This window comes from Antedon mediterranea, chromosome 1, assembly GCF_964355755.1.
Source record: "Antedon mediterranea chromosome 1, ecAntMedi1.1, whole genome shotgun sequence".
Classification (NCBI taxonomy): Eukaryota; Metazoa; Echinodermata; class Crinoidea; order Comatulida; family Antedonidae; genus Antedon; species Antedon mediterranea.
Genome location: NC_092670.1, coordinates 12,496,802 through 12,521,550, shown reverse-complemented (window position 1 = coordinate 12,521,550; position 24,749 = coordinate 12,496,802). Strand labels below are relative to the sequence as shown.

The following is a 24,749-nucleotide window of genomic DNA, read 5'->3' as shown; positions in this document are numbered from 1 at the left end:
ATTACCTATTCAAAGTCTGATTTAATTAATCTTCATTTTTCATGTTTTTGGGGGACAATATATCTTTTAAAGGTATAATCTTACTCGCATACCTTCCTCTTTATTCTAATTATTTACTGCCGACAAACATCATAAATATTAAAAATTATTCATTAAATCAGCTCAGCTCAAATTTCTGCTGACGCAAATTCATGATAAAAATGCTGTGATTTGATTAAATTTCATAGTCATTTTTCTCAAAATTTAATTAAATTTATTTTTAATTGAACATTTAAACAAGTATTACCATTTTCCTGTATCATGTAGCTAGTCACCTAATTCATTTTATTATTTTTTTTTAGTTTAGGTTTCAGTAAACAATGCTACTACAGTATATAAATATTTATATACTGCTATATTAAAATGTTATATGTTATAATGAAAACAAAACACGATCTGTAATGAATTATTCACGGCTGAACGAAGCTTAAAAATAATACAAGTAGTATACAGTTAGGCCTACACAATATTATGTTTACGTGATAAATTTCAGTATCAGCATAGTAAACTTTACAGTGGATCACGGATTAAATAATGTACATTATTAACGAAAACATTAAAAAAAGGTACTAAATAAGATATTCCAAAGGAAATACAAAATAATACAGAATAGATAACAATTATAAAAGTCCAATAAAAGGAGTGGAAAAAGAAAATATTTTTTTACGACAATTTATTGAATGTGGTTTTATATTGTTTGGAATATAGTTCATGGTGCCTTAGTTGCACCGTGGAACAGCAAACACTATTTTTGTTGCTTTATGGCCGCACGGTATCCGTAGGTCTACAGTGGCTTCTTCCTGTTACAGTGTACTATAGTACTGTACTTGTGCCTAATGAACCATTTTACTGTTAAAAAAATGCGTTTATTGAAAACGCGTTTGTTTATGTATGCAAAAGGGAATAGGCCTAAATGTTATTTGAGAAGCATTAAGTTGTTTTGTTTTCTTCTTGTCGGTATGACAACCGACCTTTAAAGATAGCTTACAAAGTTACAACGGTCGTTATGGCAACAAAATCACTAGATAGGTCTGTGTTTCGTAAATGGAATGTTAAGTTTATGATTTGTAACGTGTTTATTGTATACAGTACTGTTTATGCCTAAAAGGAATTGAAAACCAGTTTCTTTTGCTCGTAAAAATGTTTTAATAAAAACTGTGTTCCTATACTCAAATCTTTAACCTTATTTTCAGCGATGGCGCCGGGACGAGGGGTAGGGGAAGGGTCCACGTCAAACACGGTTGAGGTGAAGCTTCGATCCCCACCGGGAACCTGCTTCCCTACCTCTCCTACCTTCTGTTCCTCGTAATATATATCGATTATAAACTATATTCTTTTATCTATGATTTGTGGTGTACCAACATTTAGCACTTAAACTGTTAATGTACATATTTAAATTGACCTTGTCGACCAATTCTAACCTCATATTTTCCCGTTTTTGCCATATGGCTGACGTTTAAATTGGAATGCAGTTAAACACGTTGTACAAAGAGGCGTTGTAAAGCACTATATATGGGCCTAGACATCATGCAATCATTGTAATCTATCTAACTTTGGCCACATGTCCGTATGCTCGAGATAATCCGGGAATTCCTTTTCCTTACGTTGACGTATTAGACATATACCTGCTCCAAATCTGTAGAATACAGATGTGAGCTCAAGTATTATACGCGATATGTGCCAAAATATTTATATTTTTACTATTATATTAAATCGAAAAAGATATTTTGTCTGGTTCACCAGCTAGACTTGCCCCACGCTGTAGTTATTGTCTTTTTTATATTGTTAGTCGTTCTGTTTTCGAGTGTTTTCCGTATATTTAACGTCATTTTTTACAAGCTGACGTACATAATGCTATGTGACCAGTTTAATTTTAGTCTCAAACCTTGCTAAAAATTAGAACGTAATTTTAGACTTGCTGGTAATTCTTTTGTAGTGTACATACAACCAATTACAGTATTTCCATTTTCCTTCATAGTTTATTGTTTTCTTGTTTTGTTTCGGTTTTTTGTTGTTGCGTGTATTGAACTAAACATTGTTTTCATTTAGTGTAATTTTCTAAATACAGATTTTGTTTCTTGATTTTTAAGTAAAAATTTATATTTTTATCTTATAAAATGGAAAATAGCGGTGCTCGTAATTAAAATCCGGACTTGATTTTAATTTACGGAACATTTGGTGGTTGATTAACTTCGGCACTATTCTTACAAGGAGAGTATAAGGCCTGTCAGTGAATATAACGTAGAATCCTACCGCGTGCGTTTAACGAACATGTGTATGGTTTATTCTTCTTCAAACGTTGGGTTAACTTTACCATCTGCGGAGGATGTATCAGTTACAGGCTCTTGTGCGTCGTTGTCTACTAATACAGCATCTATATTTTGTTTGCAGTTCATTTCCATTGTGTTTTTATGAGATAAGGTCGGTGACGGCCCGTCTGGCCGCAGAACGTCAACATGAAGGGATCTACAAGTGACTGGTGCAACTTGCGGAGTTAACTCTGTCTTCGCACACGACTGCGGGGTGAATAACATCAAAAGAACAGGTAGTACGAAAAGACTGTGAAAAACACCTAATGTCATAACGAGGAAAAGAGTCTTAAAGAAGGTGCGGAATATATATACGTCAGATGACGTCAGAACAACTATTCCAAGTAGTGTCGAGCACGCACCTTGGGCAATCGGCATTCCGAGAGCGTAAAACGCTTCCTTGGCCCTGTCGTTATTGGTTGATCCGTTAGCTACAGAAAATGCATACGCAATATGTGCAGAGAAGTCGACGCTAAACCCTATACAAAGGATGATGTTAATCATAGACACTGAATCTAGCTTGACATCCCAGAAAGACATTAGCCCAACAACGCCGACTTCCATTGATATGATCGAGAACGTAACCCACAGTGCGCAGACAGGCTGTGGAATCAGCAACAAAGCCACTACAAACATTGCCGCTATGGCAATGCCTAAGTTCTGTATGGTGTTTGGCAAGACAGCTTCGTATTGATCGGTAAATGTAAATGACGGATGATACACTGTTACATCCACATCGTCTGCTATTTCTCTCATAGCGTTCATCATGGCGGTTTCCATGCTAGAATTTGTGACGTAACGAGTTAGAACATAGAATCGCGATGCTTTAATTGAAGTAGTATCTTCATTAAAAACTAAGTCTAAAGAATATTGTTGGAACATTTCGAATTTCAAAAACTCTTTTTCAAGTATGTGAAGGAAAACATCTTTAGGCGGGTCTTTAATTTTAAGAATTTCGAGGTAATCTAGATAATCCCGTAACCACCATGATGTGTATTCATCATCAAATGTATACTCACTATTTTCGAATTTTTTTACTACCGCGTCCAGCTCATTTTGTGTAGATGGTTTCCAATATTCATACTCATCGTCAAAAATTACAGCAACAGCCGGGCCGTAATTTTTAAAATATTGGGTTTCATAGTCATAAAACGGGACGACATATGATTGATCTGACGCAATATTTCTCAATTCAAGACCTTCTTCAATTTGTGTAACTCCAAATATGGAGAAGGCCAGATATACACAGTAAAATAAAATTGTTAGAAATTTAACAACATGATGGCAAACGAATGGTGCAAAATAATTTCGGAATATCAACATGACCGCGTGTGCAGAGTCTTCTGATTGATGGTTAAGCGTTTTACGTGATGGCCCACCTGCGCAGAAGATTTTATAAGATGTACTTGGTGCTTCGTCCAACGGGAGAACTACATTGCAGCCTGAACAGTGTCTGTTTGCAGCTTCTCTGCGACCAGTCAATACCATTGCCGCAGCAAAGAATGTAACCTGGTAGAAGTAGTCGAAGAGAACAGCAACACCAGTGAAAATGCAGAAAATCTGAACAGATGGAAACTGTGTTATAGTCCCAACACCGAAAGCGAGGGCGTCTGTAAGCGATGTTATTGTGATGGACAGAGCGGCTTCGCTGAGGGTTTCTGACATTCGATCTTCGACGCTGGACCGGATGTTCGTTCTTCGCCAAGAACACAGCATTATAAACATGTCATCTACACCGATACCTGAAGAAACACCAACAAAATAACTATTTTATTTCACCATTGTTAATCTAGCGAGTATTTGGCAAGAGTGAGACCAAAAATGTATATGGAAAAAGGCTAAGAAAATATTTAAGAATGATAAAGATACTTTTAAGGGCATAAGAGATGACAAAAGAGAAAATGAACAGATGAAAGCCGCTTAATCTCATCTCTAAAATATCTTCAAAATACACATTTCACTACACTGGCAACAAGCTGTAAAATTCGATCAATAGCATGCAGTGACAACTTAACTCGTAAGTTTAAAATTATAACATAGAAGTCAAAACATGATTTATACTAATACAAATACTGTGTGTACTTACTAAGAATCAAAATGGGTGTACTTGCCACGACGTCAATGAAAGGAATACCGCAGAATCCCATGACTCCAAACGCACTTAGGATGGCGAGTCCTGCAGACAGAACTCCAAGACATGCCAGCCACGGCTTATTCTGTACCCAATCTAGCTTTGTACACGACCAGATAGAGAAATTGATAATCAGGGTAAATGCAATGGTAAACATTCCAAATACTTGCCCGCTAGCTTTATTCAGTTCTTGTTCAAGTGAATGGGATGTGTAGCGAGTAACGTCAACAACTTTAGATTGGAACGTTTCCAACAAGACTAAGAAAGCATCTTCCCAGTCTGAAGACAATTCATTGGTGTCTGAATCATCACGAAGAAAATACTGAAGCTGTAAAGCTTCACCACTCAGGATCACACTCGTGTTGCTCTCAAGAATTACTCCTCCAATTGCAGAGCCTAGAAAATAAACTTTATTCTTTTCGGTAGAAACCCAATACGGGTATGTTATAGAATCTTGGTAATTATTCGTGTCATTAAAGACTTCGAAAATGTCATTCGCAATGCATTCATATTGCCACATTAGGCAGACATCAGTAAAACTAACCTGATGATTTTTTTCGTCTAAAATTACTATGTTTAGTATTTCTGTATTTAATCTCTGAACGTCAGCAAACACGTCCTCCTTAAGAATATTCAAATTATCTTTAGCAACGACAATAGCTCTTCCATAGCGTCCGAAATGCGTAAGTCTGGTTGGAAGTTGTCCGTCTTGGAGATTACCGTCGAATATCGTTTCGACTTCTCTCCTTTCGGCAACTGCTCTTCCATTTCTTGGGGTGAACAAATACTCAGTGTCTGATTCTTTCTCTAGAAATAATATTCCAGTTCCAAGACCACCAGCAAGAATAACAGGCAATATTAAGAATACGAATGGGTGATGGGATATGAAGCGACCGTATCTAGCATACGCTCTTTTCAGAGGTCGTTCAATGCAGTTGAATTTTACCATAATTATCCTGAAATAAGATGAAAATTGCAGTAATTCTTTTATTGTTAATAACTTGTTTTTGCCGTGTGGTTGTATGGTTCTTTGGACATTGTCATTGCATAATTGTTCAGCCTTTGACTTATGTATGTACTGTACGATTTTTTAAAATGTTACGAATGATTTTAATAAAAGTATTTACAACATAACATCTATTGTTTGTTTTCGTATATTCACTATATATATAAGATGTGCCAAGATTATTATTTCTTTTTAAAAATATTATCTTCTTGATTTTCAGATCTCCTCTTTAATTATGAGACATATTCAAACATTCCTGTGTTGCAATACATTTTTATTTTAATACTATAAAGGTATTTAGTTGTGAGACAAACCGGATATTATTGTAGAAAATGTTTATAGCTCAAACTGTTTAAGAGACGTTTATGGCGTACCATACCTCAGGTATTTCTTCCCGTTTTTGCATTCCATAGGTCAAAATAATAAATCAAACTTTCTTGCTACCGTACATAAGGATACACATTGTAATTGTATTACTATAGAAACATAATTGAACTTGCATAGGCTTATTGTACACAAGTTAGAACTTTAGTTTTGTATGAACGATGGGTGCTTCGTGCTGTTGTACAATATGGATTAGTGTGGTCATACCCCGTTTATTCATCCTTTGCCCAACATCCTGGATCCGTTGGTATGCCTACTTCAACCATGGAGGTATAACATTTTATACCTCCATGCTTCAACTATTTCATTGAATTATTAGAAAAGTTTTCAATTTTCACCCTCTGTTAAAGAAGTATATCGTCTCCCTAAAATAGTTTTTCAATATCCATTTTAATAAATTTCAGAAATTTTTTTTTTCTTCACTTTGAACAAAAAATCTTTTTTTAATTTTTTTTTCTACGAAAGTGATTATCTTCATTTAAACTGCAAATTTGCCTATTCAAATCGGCGCCATCAAATCTATATTTATGTATTCTATACATCTATCATCATCATTGTTGTAACTACACATTACATATTGAACTCAATAATCATTATCTTCGTCATCATCATTGTTGCCATCACTATCACCTCATCATTAATATTATCATAATTTCATGTTGTCACCAGAAACATAAAAACATTACCTTACCTCGGTCTCTGTTGATAGTCTTCAATTGTTCACTTTTTCTATTGTAAATGTAAGATGGTTTACTCAATCTGGAAGATGAAACAATTGTTTAAATACATCGCACAGCACGGGTATTACTGATTAGGGAAGCGATGCTGGTGTCATGTTGCAGAGTCAATGAACCAACATAATATATTTATAGCCCTGTTGTTGGTGCTTGTTGTGGTGGCAGCATTGCATTGCATGTGTGGTTTTCCTGTACTAAAATTTCCCTGTACAGTACTATTATAGTACAAGTGTTTTTTTCATAACATTGGCCAAAATATCAAACTCACTTATTATGCAATAATATTGCCATACATGCACATTGCGTTATCATCATTTTATAGAGTCATAGTAACAAAAAATGTCTGTATTTCAGTTAAATGATTTTTTAAAAACTAATTTTTTGATAGTCTGTAACTATAACTATTATAATACTTCAAAATGACCCACTTTTTTCAATATCTTTTATTTTTTATTTTGTTGGAATTAGTCAAAGGGACAATACATCTTTAATATGCAATAATATTGCCATATATTCACATATTACGTTATCATCATCTTATTGAGACATACTCTCTTATTAATTCTAATCCGTGCCTTGAAAAATATTTATTGGATTGTACAGACTTTCTAGGATCTAGCCTCAAATTCAAACTACGTTCTAACACCCTTCCTTTAGGTCACAGGAGTTGTAAGTGGCTTCCTGAATATGATGGTATCTGTAAAATGTGTAAGAATGGTTTAGAAGACATTCAACATTTTCTATTCACATGTAACCAACTCAATGGCATAAGGATTGAAGAATATACCAAATTAGAATATATGTTAATCGATATCAATCATTTAGATGTATGGGAAAATTTTATCTCTGGTGACCTGAACACCAAATTAAATCTTGTATTAGGTGGAACTGATAACTACTATCATTATATGTATGACGTCGATTCCATATCAAATATCTTTGATTGTTACTGTAAGCACTATGTTAAAAGAGCTTGGGCACACAGATGTATTGTTCTAGGCGAGTAATGTTCATATCAATCAAACTAAATGATTGATATCTATCTCACTAAATGATTGATATCTATCTCATTATAGTGTTAGGTCTACATTGTTGTTGCCCAATTCATTTTATATTGTACAGTTCCTACCTATTCTATATGTTTATTTCTTGTAATTTTGTATTTTTAGGTGTCAGTTCAATGGTATTGTAGTTACTGTAGTTGAATTGTTTTGACATGTTGACCTACGTCGACTTTTTATTGTAATTGTTATTTTCTATATCATGTTTTTTTTTTTGTATATTTCTCTTGGATGCACCTTCCATTTGGTCGAGTGCCACTGTTGTAAAAGTGTAATCTCCAAATAAATTATTTTTATTATACAGTAGTAACCAGTTATGTAAAAAATAAAAGAGTCGAAATTTAGTAATTTTTCGAAAATGTCCCTGTACTATAATATTACAAGGATTTTTTTTTTAAATGGCCAAAATTTCGATTATCATCATCTTATAGAGTATAGTAGCCTGCAGTTATGTCAAAAAGTAAAAGGGTCGAAATTTTGTCATTTTTCGAAAATTTCCCTTTTTTCTGAAATGGCCAAAATATCGACTTTTTAAAATTTACTTAATATGCAATAATGTTTTCATATATGTACATATATTGTGTTATCGAGATCTTATAGAGTCATTAACCAGCTATGTAAAAACATAAAAGGGTTGAAATTTGGTCATATTTGTAAAATGTCCATGCACAAATAATACAAAAAAATAATGGCATGAGGTGAATGATGGAAGGTTGTACTTCAACGAGGCGCGAGCCGAGTTGAAATATAACCTTTCATCACTAGGCCCACTAGGCTGCAGCAATACGAAACTTTGATAGGCTAATATGTTTTTCCAACGATTCCACGTCTTGTAGGGATGTCTCGATTAAATAATCAAAATCAAAGAAATGATCTAAAGCTAATTTAAATGCCTTTTGAATGAAATTAGTACATATATATATCTCCAAATCGTACACAAAAATCTGCTGGTGCTGCATATCGCAGCGGTGTTTACAAACAAAACAGAGGCAAGACAACAGGTGGCGCTGTTATATTTCACAGTAATTTGTACACTAGATTTTGTTTTTCATCCGCGAAACGTTTTTTTTTCGTACACAAAACTGTTTAAAAAGTTCTATTAAACGATCGTTTAATAGCGCGTACTATTGCACGCAATCCATGTGACCCACAATCGTCCCATCAAATGACAGAAATTTATTTAGGTGTGAGGTGAGTTTTTTTGTTCTAGAAAACGCAGATACTTTATATGTGAGATCTGAGTTTTCTAGATCGAGTAGACACCAAAATACTCTGCTATAAATTTCACATCCCCCTCAGTCGTCTCAACAAGAAAATGAATGTTTCGCTAGGCCGCCTGGAGGCCGCCTGTCGATAAAAGTACGTAGGAGGTGGCATGCAGGATGTGGTTAACATCGGCAATATATAGAGGTCGCTGTTACTATAATGTTTGGAGCTCAAGTACGTACTGACATGAATTTTAATATAATATTTGGTTAAATGTACTTTAAATAAATAGCCAACTTCAACATTTGGTAAAATTCCGCTATGAAAGCCAGACAGACTTTTTTCAGTAGTTAGGTAGTTCATGGAGGAAAAAATAAATTTTAATTTATTTTTTCCTCCATGGGTAGTTTAACCAATGTGATAACATATCCATGCTTTATGCAATAAAGCTGATACAAATCGATGTTTGCAGCACGGTTGCGTCGTCGGTTCCCACTTTTCGTCATTACGTCGCTAAACCTGTTTACGCGTGGTTCCCACTAGCGACGCAACGTAACGCAATCTATGCAACGTATAGCGTGTTTCCCACTAAAGCTTGGTTCCCACTAGAACGTAACGCAAGGACGTAAACACAACGCAAGCGTTTTAACCAATGACAAGCGAAGTTATAGACAGTTAGCAATCACAAGCGAATAAGCCATCGCTTGTGATTGGTCAATTCACTTGCGTTGCGTTACGTCCTTGCGTTGCGTCGCTAGTGGGAACCACGCTATAAGCTTGGTTCCCACTAGAACGTAACGCAAGGACGTAAACGCAACGCAAGCGTTTTAACCAATGACAAGCGAAGTTATAGACAGTTAGCAATCACAAGCGAATAAGCCATCGCTTGTGATTGGTCAATTCACTTGCGTTGCGTTACGTCCTTGCGTTGCGTCGCTAGTGGGAACCACGCTATAAGCTTGGTTCCCACTAGAACGTAACGCAAGGACGTAAACGCAACGCAAGCGTTTTAACCAATGACAAGCGAAGTTATAGACAGTTAGCAATCACAAGCGAATAAGCCATCGCTTGTGATTGGTCAATTCACTTGCGTTGCGTTACGTCCTTGCGTTGCGTCGCTAGTGGGAACCACGCTTAACCAATGACAAGCGAAGATATAGACAGTTAGCAATCACAAGCGAATAAGCCATCGCTTGTGATTGGTCAATTCACTTGAATTGCGTTACATCCTTGCGTTGCGTCGCTAGTGGGAACCACGCTTTAAGCTTGGTTCCCACTATAACGTAACGCAACGACGTAAACGCAACGCAAGCGTTTTAACCAATGACAAGCGAAGTTATAGACAGTTAGCAATCACAAGCGAATAAGCCATCGCTTGTGATTGGTCAATTCAATTGCGTTGCGTTACGTCCTTGTGTTGCGTCGCTAGTGGGAACCACGCTGTAGGAACCGACAACGCAACAGTGCTGCTGCAAACATCGCAGGTTTGATTTCACGCAGGCGGGGCCGGGGACAAACAAAGTATTGGAAGGGCATTTTCTTATGTTTAGTAGGTTGCATCTCAACGTTAGTTCATGCAGTAGAGACTTTGACCTGGCGTTACCTCGTGCGCTGTACTATGTTTCGCATTTCAAACTTCGAACAAAATGGTTTGCTCCATTTTTATTGTTGTCTGATTGGAAATTTATTTGTATGTTATATTAGAATAAAATATTTAACTTCTTGGAAAGACAGTAACATCATTAAAACAACTGTAAAGTAAATGTACCGTATGGTACTTTATTTAAATTAATTTATTTCAAAGAGGACTGGCAACATTTTGTCTGTATATATAAATCTTTAAAATAAAAGCAAGTAGTAAAATCACTAATAATAAATAATTTAAACTGATCTTTTGATCAGTGTTTTCTTTTATTTTTGGTGATAGAATCTTGTTTTTGCTGTTCCATCTGTTTCACTACCTGTAAATGCTATTAAAATATAATATTTTTATAAAATATTTATAGCAAACTGGTCAGTACAGCAATAAACGAAAATACTTGGTATGGTACATTAATAAAATTAATTGATGTACAAGATAACTGGCAACATTTTGTCTGTATTATGTTTTACTGAAATAAATGTAAGCAACACGTAAAATCAAAAATTCAAAATGACCTTCTGAATAGTTTTTTCTTTTTTTGGTGAATCTTGTTTTTGTTGTAAATGATATTAAATTTCCTCTTATTTTTATAAAACATTCAAAGCAAACTGAGCATATAATAATTACTTTGGTGGACAATAAAATTATTGTTAACTATAGGCCTAGGCCTCAATTTAATTCGCCACTATTGCAACATTATATGCATGTGTCATATAAAAAATTTAGTATCTACTGAAGTGTTACTTACCATATACAAGACACTTATATTACCAGTGTTGACATATGGTATTATTGTAAGGGGTGCGGGAAACAAAGAAAATTTGGATCGCCTTCTATTGCTTCAGAAAAAAGCTCTTAGGATCATTTGTAAGGTAGACTTTCATCATCCCTCTTCTCAGCTCTTTGTGAAAACGGGCACATTTAATATATTTGATTTGTATAAAAACAGTGTTTTAAATTTTATGTTTAAATACCAAAAAGGACAACTTCCAAAATGTTTTAATTCTTTATTCAGTTTATTTGATAATTATCATATATATAACACTCGAAATAAAGACAATTATTGTATAAAATTAAATTCAACTAATATGGATCAGCAAAGTATAGCATATAGAGGACCTAAGCTATGGAATCAACTTATAAGATAAGAGATAGTGAAAATTTATCAATATTTAAAAAACTATTACTAAATAAATGCATTAATAGTTATAAAGAAACAATATATCTGTGCGAAAACAACATTTGTAAAATATGTCTAACTTTAACTTAATTAATTACATTTTCGTATATATTCTGAGACTGTGATGTATATATATATATCGTTTCAAATTAATTAATTAAATTTCAGTATATCACCGGGCGGTTTAGAATTAATGTTCTTTGCCTCTTGTGTTTATATATATATATATATATATATATATATATATATATATATATATATATATATATATATATATATATATATATATATATATTATAGTACGTTGTATTTTCCTTCATTTATTTACTACATGAAAACATTTTTGTAATATATTTGTAAATTTATATTTTAAGTTAGGGTGCCACAGATTAAAAGCTTTGCTTGCTTGTGGTTATCCTGTTTTTCACACTTTATTGTACTTAATTTTCTATTTATATTTTTATGAATGTTGTGTGAAAAATAAAATCAATTCGAGGGTTAGAGAACGAAACGGCCCATCACATTCCTTTAGTAAGCATTGACAGCGAAGAGAGCTAAACAAATAGAATTGAATTTACGAATTCTTATTTCAATGGACCTATAAGTCCATGCTTCAACAACGTGTGCAGTAAGTTTAAAAGTAGCTGGCAGTGCGTTTTGTTGTATTGTTCATCCGATCGTACTCTTTCGATAATCGATGCACGCTCTAATATCGGTGAAATATAGCGACCCCTGACTCAAGGTTTGTCTAATTTAAATTTTTCCTTCTTATTTGGATTATTCTATTTCTTTTTTGTGTGATCAATTGCCGTTTATTTATTATACTTCAATTGACGATTGACGAACTGAGTACTTATTTTTTTAATACGAATGATAAAGGTCCAATTATGTTATTATTAAACGTGGCACATTTTGGAATATATCTGGCAGATATTAGTAACCCCATATACGAAGAAATTAATATAGAACATAGTAGATAGCAGTCTGGGTTCCGGACGGAGTTTTGACTATATATATTAGGTTAGAAGATAAATATTTGGGCACATTTGGCGTTTCATACTTGAGCTTGTAAACTTGACAAACATCGAAAATCTGCGAAATAATACAGACTTAGGGCAAGTCTAAGTAGATAGATGTATGGATAACATAATAAGATCGATTGGTGGCTAAATTAATAGAAATAGAATAACATGTATTAGTAAAAAGATCAGTATTTTGGTACATATGGCATTTTATACGTATAATATTTGAGCTCGAAAACAGTTTTCAGAAAAAAAATTATAAATGCCGACTGGTGTACTAACTCAAAAGGACAATACCCACAGACTTAGGACAAGTCTTTTCCCATAACATGCTGCTTAGTGTGTAGTCAAGAAACTACATTATTGTAGAGGTAACAACTAGACATTCCTGTTTTTTTTTAGCAGGAAAGGAACCAAGTTAAGCAAGCGTATTAACTTAATGTAATTACAGTATGGAAAAACTATTTTATAATAGGCTTACAACCCTGGGATTGAACCCTAGACCCTGGCATTGAACCCTAGACCCTGGCATTGAACCCTAGACCCTGAGATTGAACCCTAGACCCTGGGATTGAACCCTAGACCCTGGGATTGAACCCTAGACTCTAGGATTGAACCCTAGACCCTGGGATTTAACCCTAGACCCTGGCATTTAACCCTAGATTGGAAAGCTACAACTCCATTTTGTATATTCTTCTTGTCTGCTGATTCGTTGGCAAATATATGTCAATTTGGCAATCCTATTGTCGTAGTTGCAATTCACAAAAAGAATGATATGTACAGCATTCATTTCGAAAAAAGCACCTGGGCTATATAACATATGCTATTGATTGATTTTTAGTCGCGTGTAACGCGACTATACAGCTCACTATGTCGGTTGTTTGGTCGGTCGGTCGGTTGGTCTGTAACCACTCACTTGAGCACGCGACTGCAGCCATGTATATGGCCTTGTTTATTGATATTATAACATTCGAAACCCCTCGGGAATATATATATAATAATAAATATAATTCCTTCGAGGGATCTCAAATGTTATAATATACCTCTAAGCCGAAAGTATATGTAGTCTTCTCCATTCAAAACAATTTTACGGCTTTTACGTACGGTCATCGTGGTTCCCAAAAACCGACCAATCATTTTTATGACGGGCTACATGAATACACAGGTCAAAATGTGTTGGTATGCTTACATGTTTTTCAATGAATGAGGCGTGTTGATTACAAAAATAATGCTGCGTAAATATACATTTTCAGTGACGTGGTAATACCACATTTTATTTAAAATGCAAGAAATCGATATAAATATTTTTAAAATATGTATAAAAGTGGCAAACTATTTGTTGAAATATATTCTCTAAACTTATAGCAACGACATGTGATGCACCATGGGAAGGCTGATAAATATTGAGTCATTAAAAGATATCTGGTAAAGATGAAACGAATTTGAATTTAAAGAACAACTTTACCAAGAACTAATTATTTTGACAACGTATTTAAGATGTACGTACGCGCGCGGTGAAATTGTAAATATCGCAATTATTTTGAAATCATTATGTTTCAAAATATGGTTCTCGGTAAAGTTGTTCTTAAAGGGGGTTTGAATGGGGCATTGAATAAATTATATCTTTTTATACAATCTAAAAGCAAGCTTTATGTAGTTTAACTGTCTAAAATTATTAGTACAAAATAGTATAAGTTCTGTAGGGGTCTTATAGCAAGTTTTTTGTTGTCTTGCTTGCAGTTTATATTTCTTTAGATCATAGATGCTTATTTTGTTAATAACTTTAAAAGTGGCAATTAAACTTATTTATGAAATTTTAAATTATAACAATATTAATCGTTAAACTGAGTATTAATTTAATTTGCTCATTTAATATTTGTCATGTTTGTTTTCATCAAATGAAGTTATTATTTGAATCTCTTGTCGACGTTTATTAAATGTTGAACTAACGACGATTGTTTGCCGACGAGTATGTCCTTTCAACTTGTTCTGGATTGTCCATCAATCCATTAATGGATGCACCTCCTGTGAAAAATAAAAAAAAAGTTTCTTGTAAATAATCAATTGTCAAAAAACAAAAGCTGTCAATCTAATCACAAGAAAAAACAAACAGTTAGACGCCACAAGTGTGTTTTAATTATTAAAATGTATTAATTATAGTGGTATGGCTGTTTTTAAAAAAATAGACGCCGAACGCGTTACAAATAATAAAGGTATTAGATATTAAAGGTATTACATAGCTAAGTGTTTAAAAAGAAAACGATGGATGCTTTAACGAAACCTTTACATTGAAACAACTCTTAAGCGTGGTTTCCACTAGAACGCAACGCAGCCACGTATCGGCGCAAAGTGCTGTATTGCGTAATCACAAGTGGGAACCGACGATGCAATAGTGCTGAAAAAATTGCAGGTTTGATTTCACGCAGGCGGGGGCAAACACAATTATTAAGCGTGGTTCCCACTAGCGACGCAACGCAAGGACGAAACGCAACGCAAGTGAATTGACCAATCACAAGCGATGGCTTATTCGCTTGTGATTGCTAACTGTCTATAACTTCGCTTGTCATTGGTTAAAACGCTTGCGTTGCGTTTACGTCCTTGCGTTACGTTCTAGTGGGAACCAAGCTTAAGAAGGGAATTTGCTTACGTTGCGTAGATTGCGTCGGTAGTGGGAACCACGCTTTATAAACAGCAGTGTAAAATGCCGCACTACCTTTTCATTGATGAGATGCCCACTCGTTTTGATTATACTAAATGTATTAGGCCGCTCATAGAAGAGTTTTAAATGAATATACCAACTATTTCATAACATTGCTTATTTTATAAAACGTATGCAATGATGCATCATCTTTGCGTATAGGCCTAGATTTGTATAACTGTTTATCAGAGGAACTGAAGGACATCGTCCAATAATCATCTCATGTGGTGCCGTGTGCACTTTAAAGAACCAAGTTAATCATTCAAGACGAGTAGGGGTTACCCCCGGTGAACTGGTTCACAGCCCTGTATCAGTTGGGGTACCATCTTATAGGACAGTAATACATTGGTAATCCTTGGTGTTTAAAGACATTCGTATTTAATACGAAAGGTATTTAAATGATTGGCAATGATTGAGGTTATGTTTCCACGGGCAAACACTAACATTGGCTAAAAAATGAACAGATCACAACGGCATAATTACAAATCGTTTACTTATGCTCTGTGTGTAATACTTCTTTACTACCATATTCATTCACTAATATTTTTTGCACTAATAATTCGCGTAAAAAAATAGTGCGATATGTTAGCGTGTAAGATTATATCTTTGTATATTTACATTTCAGCCAAAGGCTGAATTGCTGCATTGTTTATCAATTAAAATTACAGTAAAATTACAATATTCAAATAAAATATTAAAATGACATAAAAATGTTAAAATTTATGTATAAAAAACATCGATTTCTCACTACTAAAATTACAATATTATAATAAAAAAAAATGACATAGAAAAGAGTCGTACTACTATAAATATACATCATCGGTCTAAAAACGCGCGTACTACATTATCAACTGCTAAAGCGTGGTTCCCTACGCAACGTGAGAAAATGCCCTTCCAATCATTGTGTTTGCCCCCGCCTGCGTGAAATCAAACCTTGAATGATTTTTTCAGCACTGTTGCGTCATCGGTTCCCACTTGTGATTACGCAATATATCACTTTGCGTCGATACGCCACTGCGTTGCGTTAAGTTCTAGTGAGAACCACGTTTTTTCACTGCAACGCAAATTCACTGCAGGACTGTAGGTATTATGTCCAACTGTGTTGCTGGCAGATGGGTTATCAATTTTTAGTCGCGTGGAAGCGACTCTATAGTTCACTATGTCGGTCGGTCGGTCTGTCGGTCCGGTATCACTATGCGTTTTATCGCTTTCTGACCTTATCTTGATATCAGTTTAATCTAGCTAAGTCAATTTTTCACAGTATATTCCTTATGGCCAGGAATCGATGTGGTTATGTTTTCACGGTGAGCAATAAAAAATTAGCGTAGCGCATGTAACGCATGCGTACGCGCGCTTAAAATTTTCAAAATTTATTTTCGACGAAATAAGAGTACGTTTCAGGCAATTTTAAGCGTTTACAAAATTGCCATGAGTGCGCAGATTTTTGCGCGCGCACTGCGCGTTAAATGTTGTTGCGCACTCTTTTTGCCCGATTTCTGTTTTCTTGACTTACTTTTCAACTCGAAATTACGTTATACGAGCACGTCAAAAGTGACAGGCTACGCACGTGTAAATTAAAAAAATATAACTGTTTTTAAACATTTCAACATTTTTAAACATGTTCAGTAATTTCGGTCAGTTGGTAGGTTGGTCGGTCGGTCGGTAAACACTAAGCACGCGACTGCAGCCATCTATATGGCCTTGTTTAATATACTTACTTTTGAACATGCCGCAAAGTCTGCGACATTGGACTCCAGAAAGTCTAAGTTCTATGCAAATACGAGCACACCGTTGATTCAAAGCTGCAAGAAAAGATAGTAATTCATGTTAACATAATATATTTATTATTTCATTATTTGTTGTGGGGGTAGTAATCAACGGTTTCGCTTTGCAATTGAAAATTGTATAAAAACGACAAATAGTAATAAAGTTACTCGTTTGGATTGCAAGATCTGAGTTTTCTCCATTTTCGAGTTTCTAGATCTTTTCCACACACCCACAATTTTGAAATCTGAGATCATTCGACATTTTTACAACCCTCTTGATTTCACACATTTTCCAATTGATTATCATTATTGGTTTCAAAATGTTCACTACAAGCATGTGTATGCGATTTTAGTGTAACAGTTATGTAACCAGCCTTTCAATTAACAATCAGTTGACTAACAATAGAACAGGAACGCAAAAAACAAACGGGTGAATACAGAAACAGGTTGTTTTTCTACTCGTATAAAAAAAACCTATACATTAAATCAACTTATTTTTAAATATTACAAATCACAAATTATAACTCTTGCCTCTCGAGAAAATACATTTCAAGTTTACTTGTTACTTAAGACTGCTCGCCGGCTTTTTTAAGTTTATGTGCTATCTTATCTTTCAACACTAGCAGGTCTGAAAATAATACTAAAAAGTGGTCCAGAATTGGGACTGTGGTCCGGATGGCCTCCAAAATGTAATAGAGTGGCCCTTGACCACAAATCTAAAGATATTGCAATAACTTTTTGAGTAATCTAACAAACAGACAGACACACGCAATCGATTACAATCATATACCTCCTTGGCAGAGGTAAATTTAGAGAATACCATGAGTTATCAATAATAGGGAGCAGTATCTCCTATCGTACATAATTGTTTTAGTTGTTATGAGGATTTTCTGAGATAACTTATTCGGTATCCATTACCAAAATTAAAAACTGATATTTAACTTACCCGGAGTTAAGGTTGACATCCCCAAAACCAGAATTGCAACCAACATCAGATGTTTAGCCTCCATTTCAAGAAAGTAAATGTTATGTTACGATTTTGTGTTAATATTTTGCAGCGTCCGGTGTTAGCTATGTTGTATCTACGACTGATGTTCATGTATTTCAGTCGAAGTTTAAATATCATCATTGTATATGTCACGTGATTGGGTATGCTGATAATCTATATAGCGTGTATTGGGTGGACGTCCTGGAAGTTTTAGCAATGACCAATAACATAACGGTTTTATAAAATAGCCAGATGATTTGAAAGTCATGCTCTGATCGTTACGTCATTGGCAATCACGTGCAGGCAGTTATATCACTTTGTTTGATGTAGCAGTTTTGAGGAGATTAATTCACTTTTAAATGTTCGATTTTGAATGACGCACAAAAAAACCTTGTAGTAATATTGACAGTTATTTAAAGGCGTTAGAGGTACGGGTAATCCTAACACCCTAACATTCACAATTTGTTTTCTCGCATTTTCAACATTATTAAAGCTTATTTTCAAAGAAGTGAATAGTAATACTATTTTTTTTGTGGGTTCATCACACTTTTATTTCCATACATAATATATTCCTCATCTCGTTACATTAACATTTTCTCTCAACCTATTTTTATTTCTGCACTATACTAATTAACAATGTTTGTTTTTATATTCTGCTTACATACATTTTTTTCATTTCTTACATATTATTACATTTCCATTGTTTTTTGTTTTACCCTTTTCCTACATAATTTCTAATAGTACTAAATTTCCAATATGTTTTCTTATTAAAATGGTCGTTTTTGTCTTTTTCATCTACATATTTTATACTTTCATTTCTTTATACAAATATCGATTAATACATTTTATGTTTAATAAATCCATCTAATTTGTGTGTCCCATTTTATTTTGGTTTTTGGATGTATAGCCTATATATCTATGCTAAATTTGTATATAATACGGTATTTTATGAATGATATTGTTTGAATAATATTTTGTATATTTTCATTTGTCCCATTAGACTGAATATAAATGTATACCTTCTGATCAATTTGAGACCAAAATTACTTCGCTGTGACCAGTGGTTGTTCAGATTTAAGGACATATTGGTGTTTGGTCTTATGACCTTTCACCCGGACCTTTTGACCTTTCGCCACATTTTCAAAATGTGTAACCAAGCCAAAAATGATTGTTTGACCACCCTAAACCAATTTCTGAAGTCAAATTCTCTGGACCTCAAAGTGCATACGAAAGTTGATGAAGCTACTAGAGTATAAAGAAAAAAGAAGAGAAAAAGAAAAAAATAAGAGGGAGGATGAAGGAAGCGAGAAATGGAAAGGAGAAAAAAAACGGCTTCACATTTTGTACTTGAATGTTTATAAGGTTCCTTTGTTAATTGTTCACGGTCATCTTGCACCGCGAACCATAATGTCATGTTGTGTGGTATAATTTTGATTGCAGTGTACTGCCTAGTCTGGGTTCCAGACGGAGTTTTGTCTTAATATTAGTTAAAAGATAAATATTTTGGCACATATGGCGTTTCATACGTATACTACTTGATTTTGGATACTCCGTCTGGGGAAACACGCACAAGTCACGTGGTTTGACACCAAGAATTCTTGGTGCATACGATTATCCGGTTGACTAGTTTCAGCTGCATGCGATTGGCTGCTCTCTCGTACACCGTTTAAATATTCATATTTCAGAATTTCAAAGACTCAACAACTAAGATGATGCGCATGCGCTATGTTACGTTTAGAAAATGTGTACTTGGGTACATTTATGAAAGTTCTGAAGGCTAGAAATTATTTCATATGCCTAGTAGTCTGGTAAACATTTCATGGGATCTTTGAAACATGAAAACTCGTCTTGATATATGATAGGCTAGCTTCTCCGCAAACCAAACATTGAATGGATCATTTATTACGCGGAGATAATTTTGATTTAATTCCCACCCAGACCCTGTCCTGTTCTGTGTGGTGGTGTAGCCCTGTTGTGTGCCGGTGGTATGTAGGCCTACTTCATTGGCGTTTTATTTGGCAGGTCATACGTGCGAGTTGAGTAGGACCTATGAAAGAGGCCTAGGCCAAGGACTAAACAATTAATAAACAAAACAACTTGGCATTACTATTTTATATTTCAACAGTCTCGATCGTACATTAAGCACTGGTAGGCCTACGTACTCGATCTCTTTCATTTTGAAACAAATTAATGATCATTGGTTGATTCGAAATCCATATTTACATACCGCCCGCCCCATATAGCCAAATACGGTATGATAACCTACGTCATTCTTATCGTATGTTTGCGGTCTGAAAATCGATTTCTATACGTGTTTCACTAGTCTGTATTTTCAGACAAAAATCGCGGTCGAAATAAAAACAAATAAATAAAAAAAAAAGATAATACAGACTTGGGGCAAGTCTATGTACTGCCATGAATATTGACATTTTGAAGAGCAAAATGATAACATTATCGTGAACATGGGCCACAATAGTTTCAAGTTATTAGTACAATAATTGATGTACACGTGCATTTCACTAAAATTACATATGAATAATAATAATATATACATAAAGTATAATATAAACTTTTTAGAAAATAACTGTTATGTGAACAAACGTCTCAAAACATAAAGTCACAATCAACGCACCGATCAATTGCAGGGGAAGTCATGTGATATGACTGACTGCACCTATGGTTAGACTTGCCCCAAGTCTGTATTATCTTTTTTTTTTTTTTATTTGTTTTTATTTCGACCGCGATTTTTGTCTGAAAATACAGACTTGTGAAACACGTATAGAAATCGATTTGCAGACCGCAAACATACGATAAGAATGACGTAGGTTATCATACCGTATTTGGCTATATGGGGCGGGCGGTATGTAAATATGGATTTCGAATCAACAATGATCATTTTGTTTCAAAATGAAAGAGATCAGGTACGTAGGCCTACCAGTGCTTAATGTACGATCGAGACTGTTGAAATATAAAATAGTAATGCCAAGTTGTTTTGATTATTAATTGTTTAGTCCTTGGCCTAGGCCTCTTTCGTAGGTCCTACTCAACTCGCACGTATGACCTGCCAAATAAAACGCCAATGAAGTAGGCCTACATACCACCGGCACACAACAGGGCTACACCACCACACAGAACAGGACAGGGTCTGGGTGGGAATTAAATCAAAATTATCTCCGCGTAATAAATGATCCATTCAATGTTTGATTTGCGGAGAAGCTAGCCTATCATATATCAAGACGAGTTTTCATGTTTCAAAGATCCCATCAAATGTTTACCAGACTACTAGGCATATAAAATAATTTCTAGCCTTCAGAACTTTCATAAATGTACCCAAGTACACATTGTCTAAACGTAACATAGCGCATGCGCATCATCTTAGTTGTTGAGTCTTTGAAATTCTTAAATATGAATATTTAAACGGTGTACGAGAGAGTAGCCAATCGCATGCAGCTGAAACTAGTCAACCGGATAATCGTATGCACCAAGAATTCTTGGTGTCAAACCACGTGACTTGTGCGTGTTTCCCCAGACGGAGTATCCAAAATCAAGTAGTATACGTATGAAACGCCATATGTGCCAAATTATTTATCTTTTAACTAATATTAAGACAAAACTCCGTCTGGAACCCAGACTAATGGTTATTATGAAGACTTATAGTTAATGCATGTTAGAGAGTTACCGTAATAATTATACAGTAACAGTTTTTTGACATGAAAACATCTTCACAAGCGGATAACAAAACGTGCCATAGTAAATAACATAACACAATGGGTGGCGAGAATATCATAAAAGTGCTTTCATTAAAGCTAAGTGTGTGCCTCTTATGGTATATAGCAATAAGCAGATGATTCGGTACGCGGATCAACAAAATTGATGACTCCGGTTCTGTTTTCCCAAGACCTTGATCTTTGTAACACAAACACCCTATCCCCTTCTTTAATCCAACCTACACGTATACACTCTAAACCCATGTTATATGCGTACTGAACTTCAGCGCGAGTTGCGAGTGTACCGCCATAGTCTGCGCGCACTTGGCTATAGCGTCATCGTAGGTGTAACTCCATGCACCCGCCGTTCCATATGCGAGTACGACACGATGAGGCGGGTATGAATCAGGTGCAGAAATGAGATCTTCTCCATGTAAAGGGATATAACAAAAACTGAACGTTTTATAATATGATTCACTTAAAAATATCAAACTTAACGTTTCAGGATCCCAGTATTTCGGGGTGTCACGAAACCTAAGACCACGAAAGCTAAGACCCCCTAAGACCTAAGATCACGAAAGCTAAGACCCAACCCAAAAGGCCTAAAAAGATTACAAATATTTATCTTTCGCACCTGCCTTGTATTTTAATTCCCAACATTTATTCTGAATACCACACCTTAGAATTTTTTTCATGAAAAAGAATCACATAAAAAGTAACAAATACATTTTTAAATTGATGATTTTACAGACGTTTTTCTCGCACACAAAATGACTAGCCTACAGTATAGTTAAGTTGTAGGCCTACCCCCCCCCCCCCCCATGTTCAATGTTTTTGTTTCTATGGAACGTCAAAAGAGCAAAAATTATATAGAGGGCTGAAAACTCTGTGGAGTCCATCTACAGTGTGGATGGAACAATGTAAAATTAAAATTGTAATGATAATAGTATAATCATGCAAGTACGAAGAAATAAATACTGGCAAATAAATTTTAATTTAAAAATCATGATAAGTTTTTTTGTTTCGTTTTCTTTCTGTTTTTATACTTGTACTATTATTGTTGCTCTTTTGGCGCTCCATAGAAACAAAAACATTGAGCATGGGGAGCTCGAGGAGTTACATTACAGTATACAAAGAAACGCGTCTGTAAAATCATTAATTTAAAGGATTTATTTATTTGTTATTATGTGTTTCTCCTTCTGAAAGTACTTATAAGTCCTAATTTTAAAGTGTGGTATTCAGGATAAAGTTAGTCAACAAATTTGGAGTCAAAATACAAGAAAGGCAGGTGCGTAAGAAAAACATCCTCTGAACCAACACAATGGACTAAATATATACCAACAAACAACCCATCAAGTTTGTTTGTTGTAAAGAAAAAATATACATTTACTCAACGGGCGAAAATAATGTGAGTTTATCTATGTTTTGCGGTAGTATTAAATTATATTTATGGTAATAAATGAAACCTACTGTGTTTAAAATTATGTATGGATAAACAAGTATTGTTTTTAAGCTGTAGTATATCTTAGAATTTGTAATCTTAGGTCTTGGGTCTTAGCTTTCGTGATCTTAGGTCTTAGGGGGTCTTAGCTTTCGTGGTCTTAGGTTTCGTGACACCCCAGTATTTCGATGGTGAATTATCTGTTTTACAAATATCACCACAAAGTCTGCCAGAATAGCAACCTTGACCACAAAAATTAATATTCATTGAGTATGTGGCATTGTAGGTCTCGAATGACGTAGACATTCTACCAGAATAATCATCTCTACAGCATTGATCTGCCTCTTCAGGATACAGCTTAGTTGTCAATGACTCACTTATTCTAATTACTCGTTGAGATTTTGGAATGTAATCGGCGGTAGGTGTACTCGAAACTATGTTTTTTTCTCTAAAACAATAAAACCCGAAGCGATACTGTCCACAAACGAACACATTGCTTCGTTCAACGTTCAATGGTTTTATTGTGCATGCGACAGAGATTTCTGTAAAGGCAATCTCTCTGCTGATAAGCCACCCTTTAGCACACTGTGTACCATCCGCGAAATAAAGTTGCTCGTACTAGACCGGGCGCCCGGAAGATTTATTCATGTGAAAAGATACAAAAGGTTTGATGATGTAGTTAGGTGCGTATTAGGGCGAGATGCAATATTCGACATTGCTGCCGGGTCACAGCCTGTACATAGGGCCTGTGGGGATCATAACATAGGGGGGTAAAAATTAATTTATTTATGTGAAGCGATACAAGGATAAACTTTTTTGGATATCATTCGCAGTGGGCTACTAATGATAACATCACCAATGACAGCAACTTTATCCTGTACGGGGCGCCAAACAGCAACATTTTAGGGCCACGCCCAAATGGATTTATTCATGTGAAGCGATACAAGGTTGGATCTTTTTTTAATGACAGCAGTATATATTGGGGATGTCAAAAACACCAATGACAGCAACTTTATCCTGTACATAAGCTCAGACAGCAGCCCTAAAGGTCCGCAGTTTCCCCCTATTCGGCTATATACTCGGTGCGTATGTCGTCTAATGGCGTTCAGCTGAGTTAAAAATACGTGATACGGACTCGGACTGACAATAAATACACAGTAGAATGCTAAAACAATAAATAAAAAGAGCAGTTGTTTCCTGTACCAAATCATCAAACATCAAACTCTTAGGAACTGGCCCAAAATGGGTTTATCCATGAAGTGTGTAATCATTTTTGAAAAAAATGTGTTTTTTTTCACTTTATCCGGTACACGTACAGCAGCTCAAATGCCCGAGGCTCCATTCGTGATTAACAATGTTGATAATACAAACACATTCACGATAACGTGTGACTTTTATTTTATAATTGAAATATATCTTTATTTTGGAATAA

At 34.9% G+C, this 24,749-nt stretch overlaps 1 protein-coding gene across 1 annotated transcript; it reads right to left on the bottom strand.

Annotated features, from left to right (window-relative positions):
* Positions 1-9: 9 nt before the first annotated feature.
* On the bottom strand, positions 10-6,587 carry LOC140041691 (patched domain-containing protein 3-like). The gene is made up of 3 exons (XM_072087652.1): positions 6,561-6,587; positions 4,435-5,435; positions 10-4,090 (listed from the first exon to the last, which is right to left on the bottom strand). The coding sequence occupies exons 2-3, from the start codon at positions 5,426-5,428 to the stop codon at positions 2,322-2,324; spliced, it is 2,763 nt and encodes a 920-aa protein (XP_071943753.1). The 5' UTR covers positions 5,429-5,435; positions 6,561-6,587; the 3' UTR covers positions 10-2,321.
* Between the last annotated feature and the right edge of the window lie 18,162 nt (positions 6,588-24,749).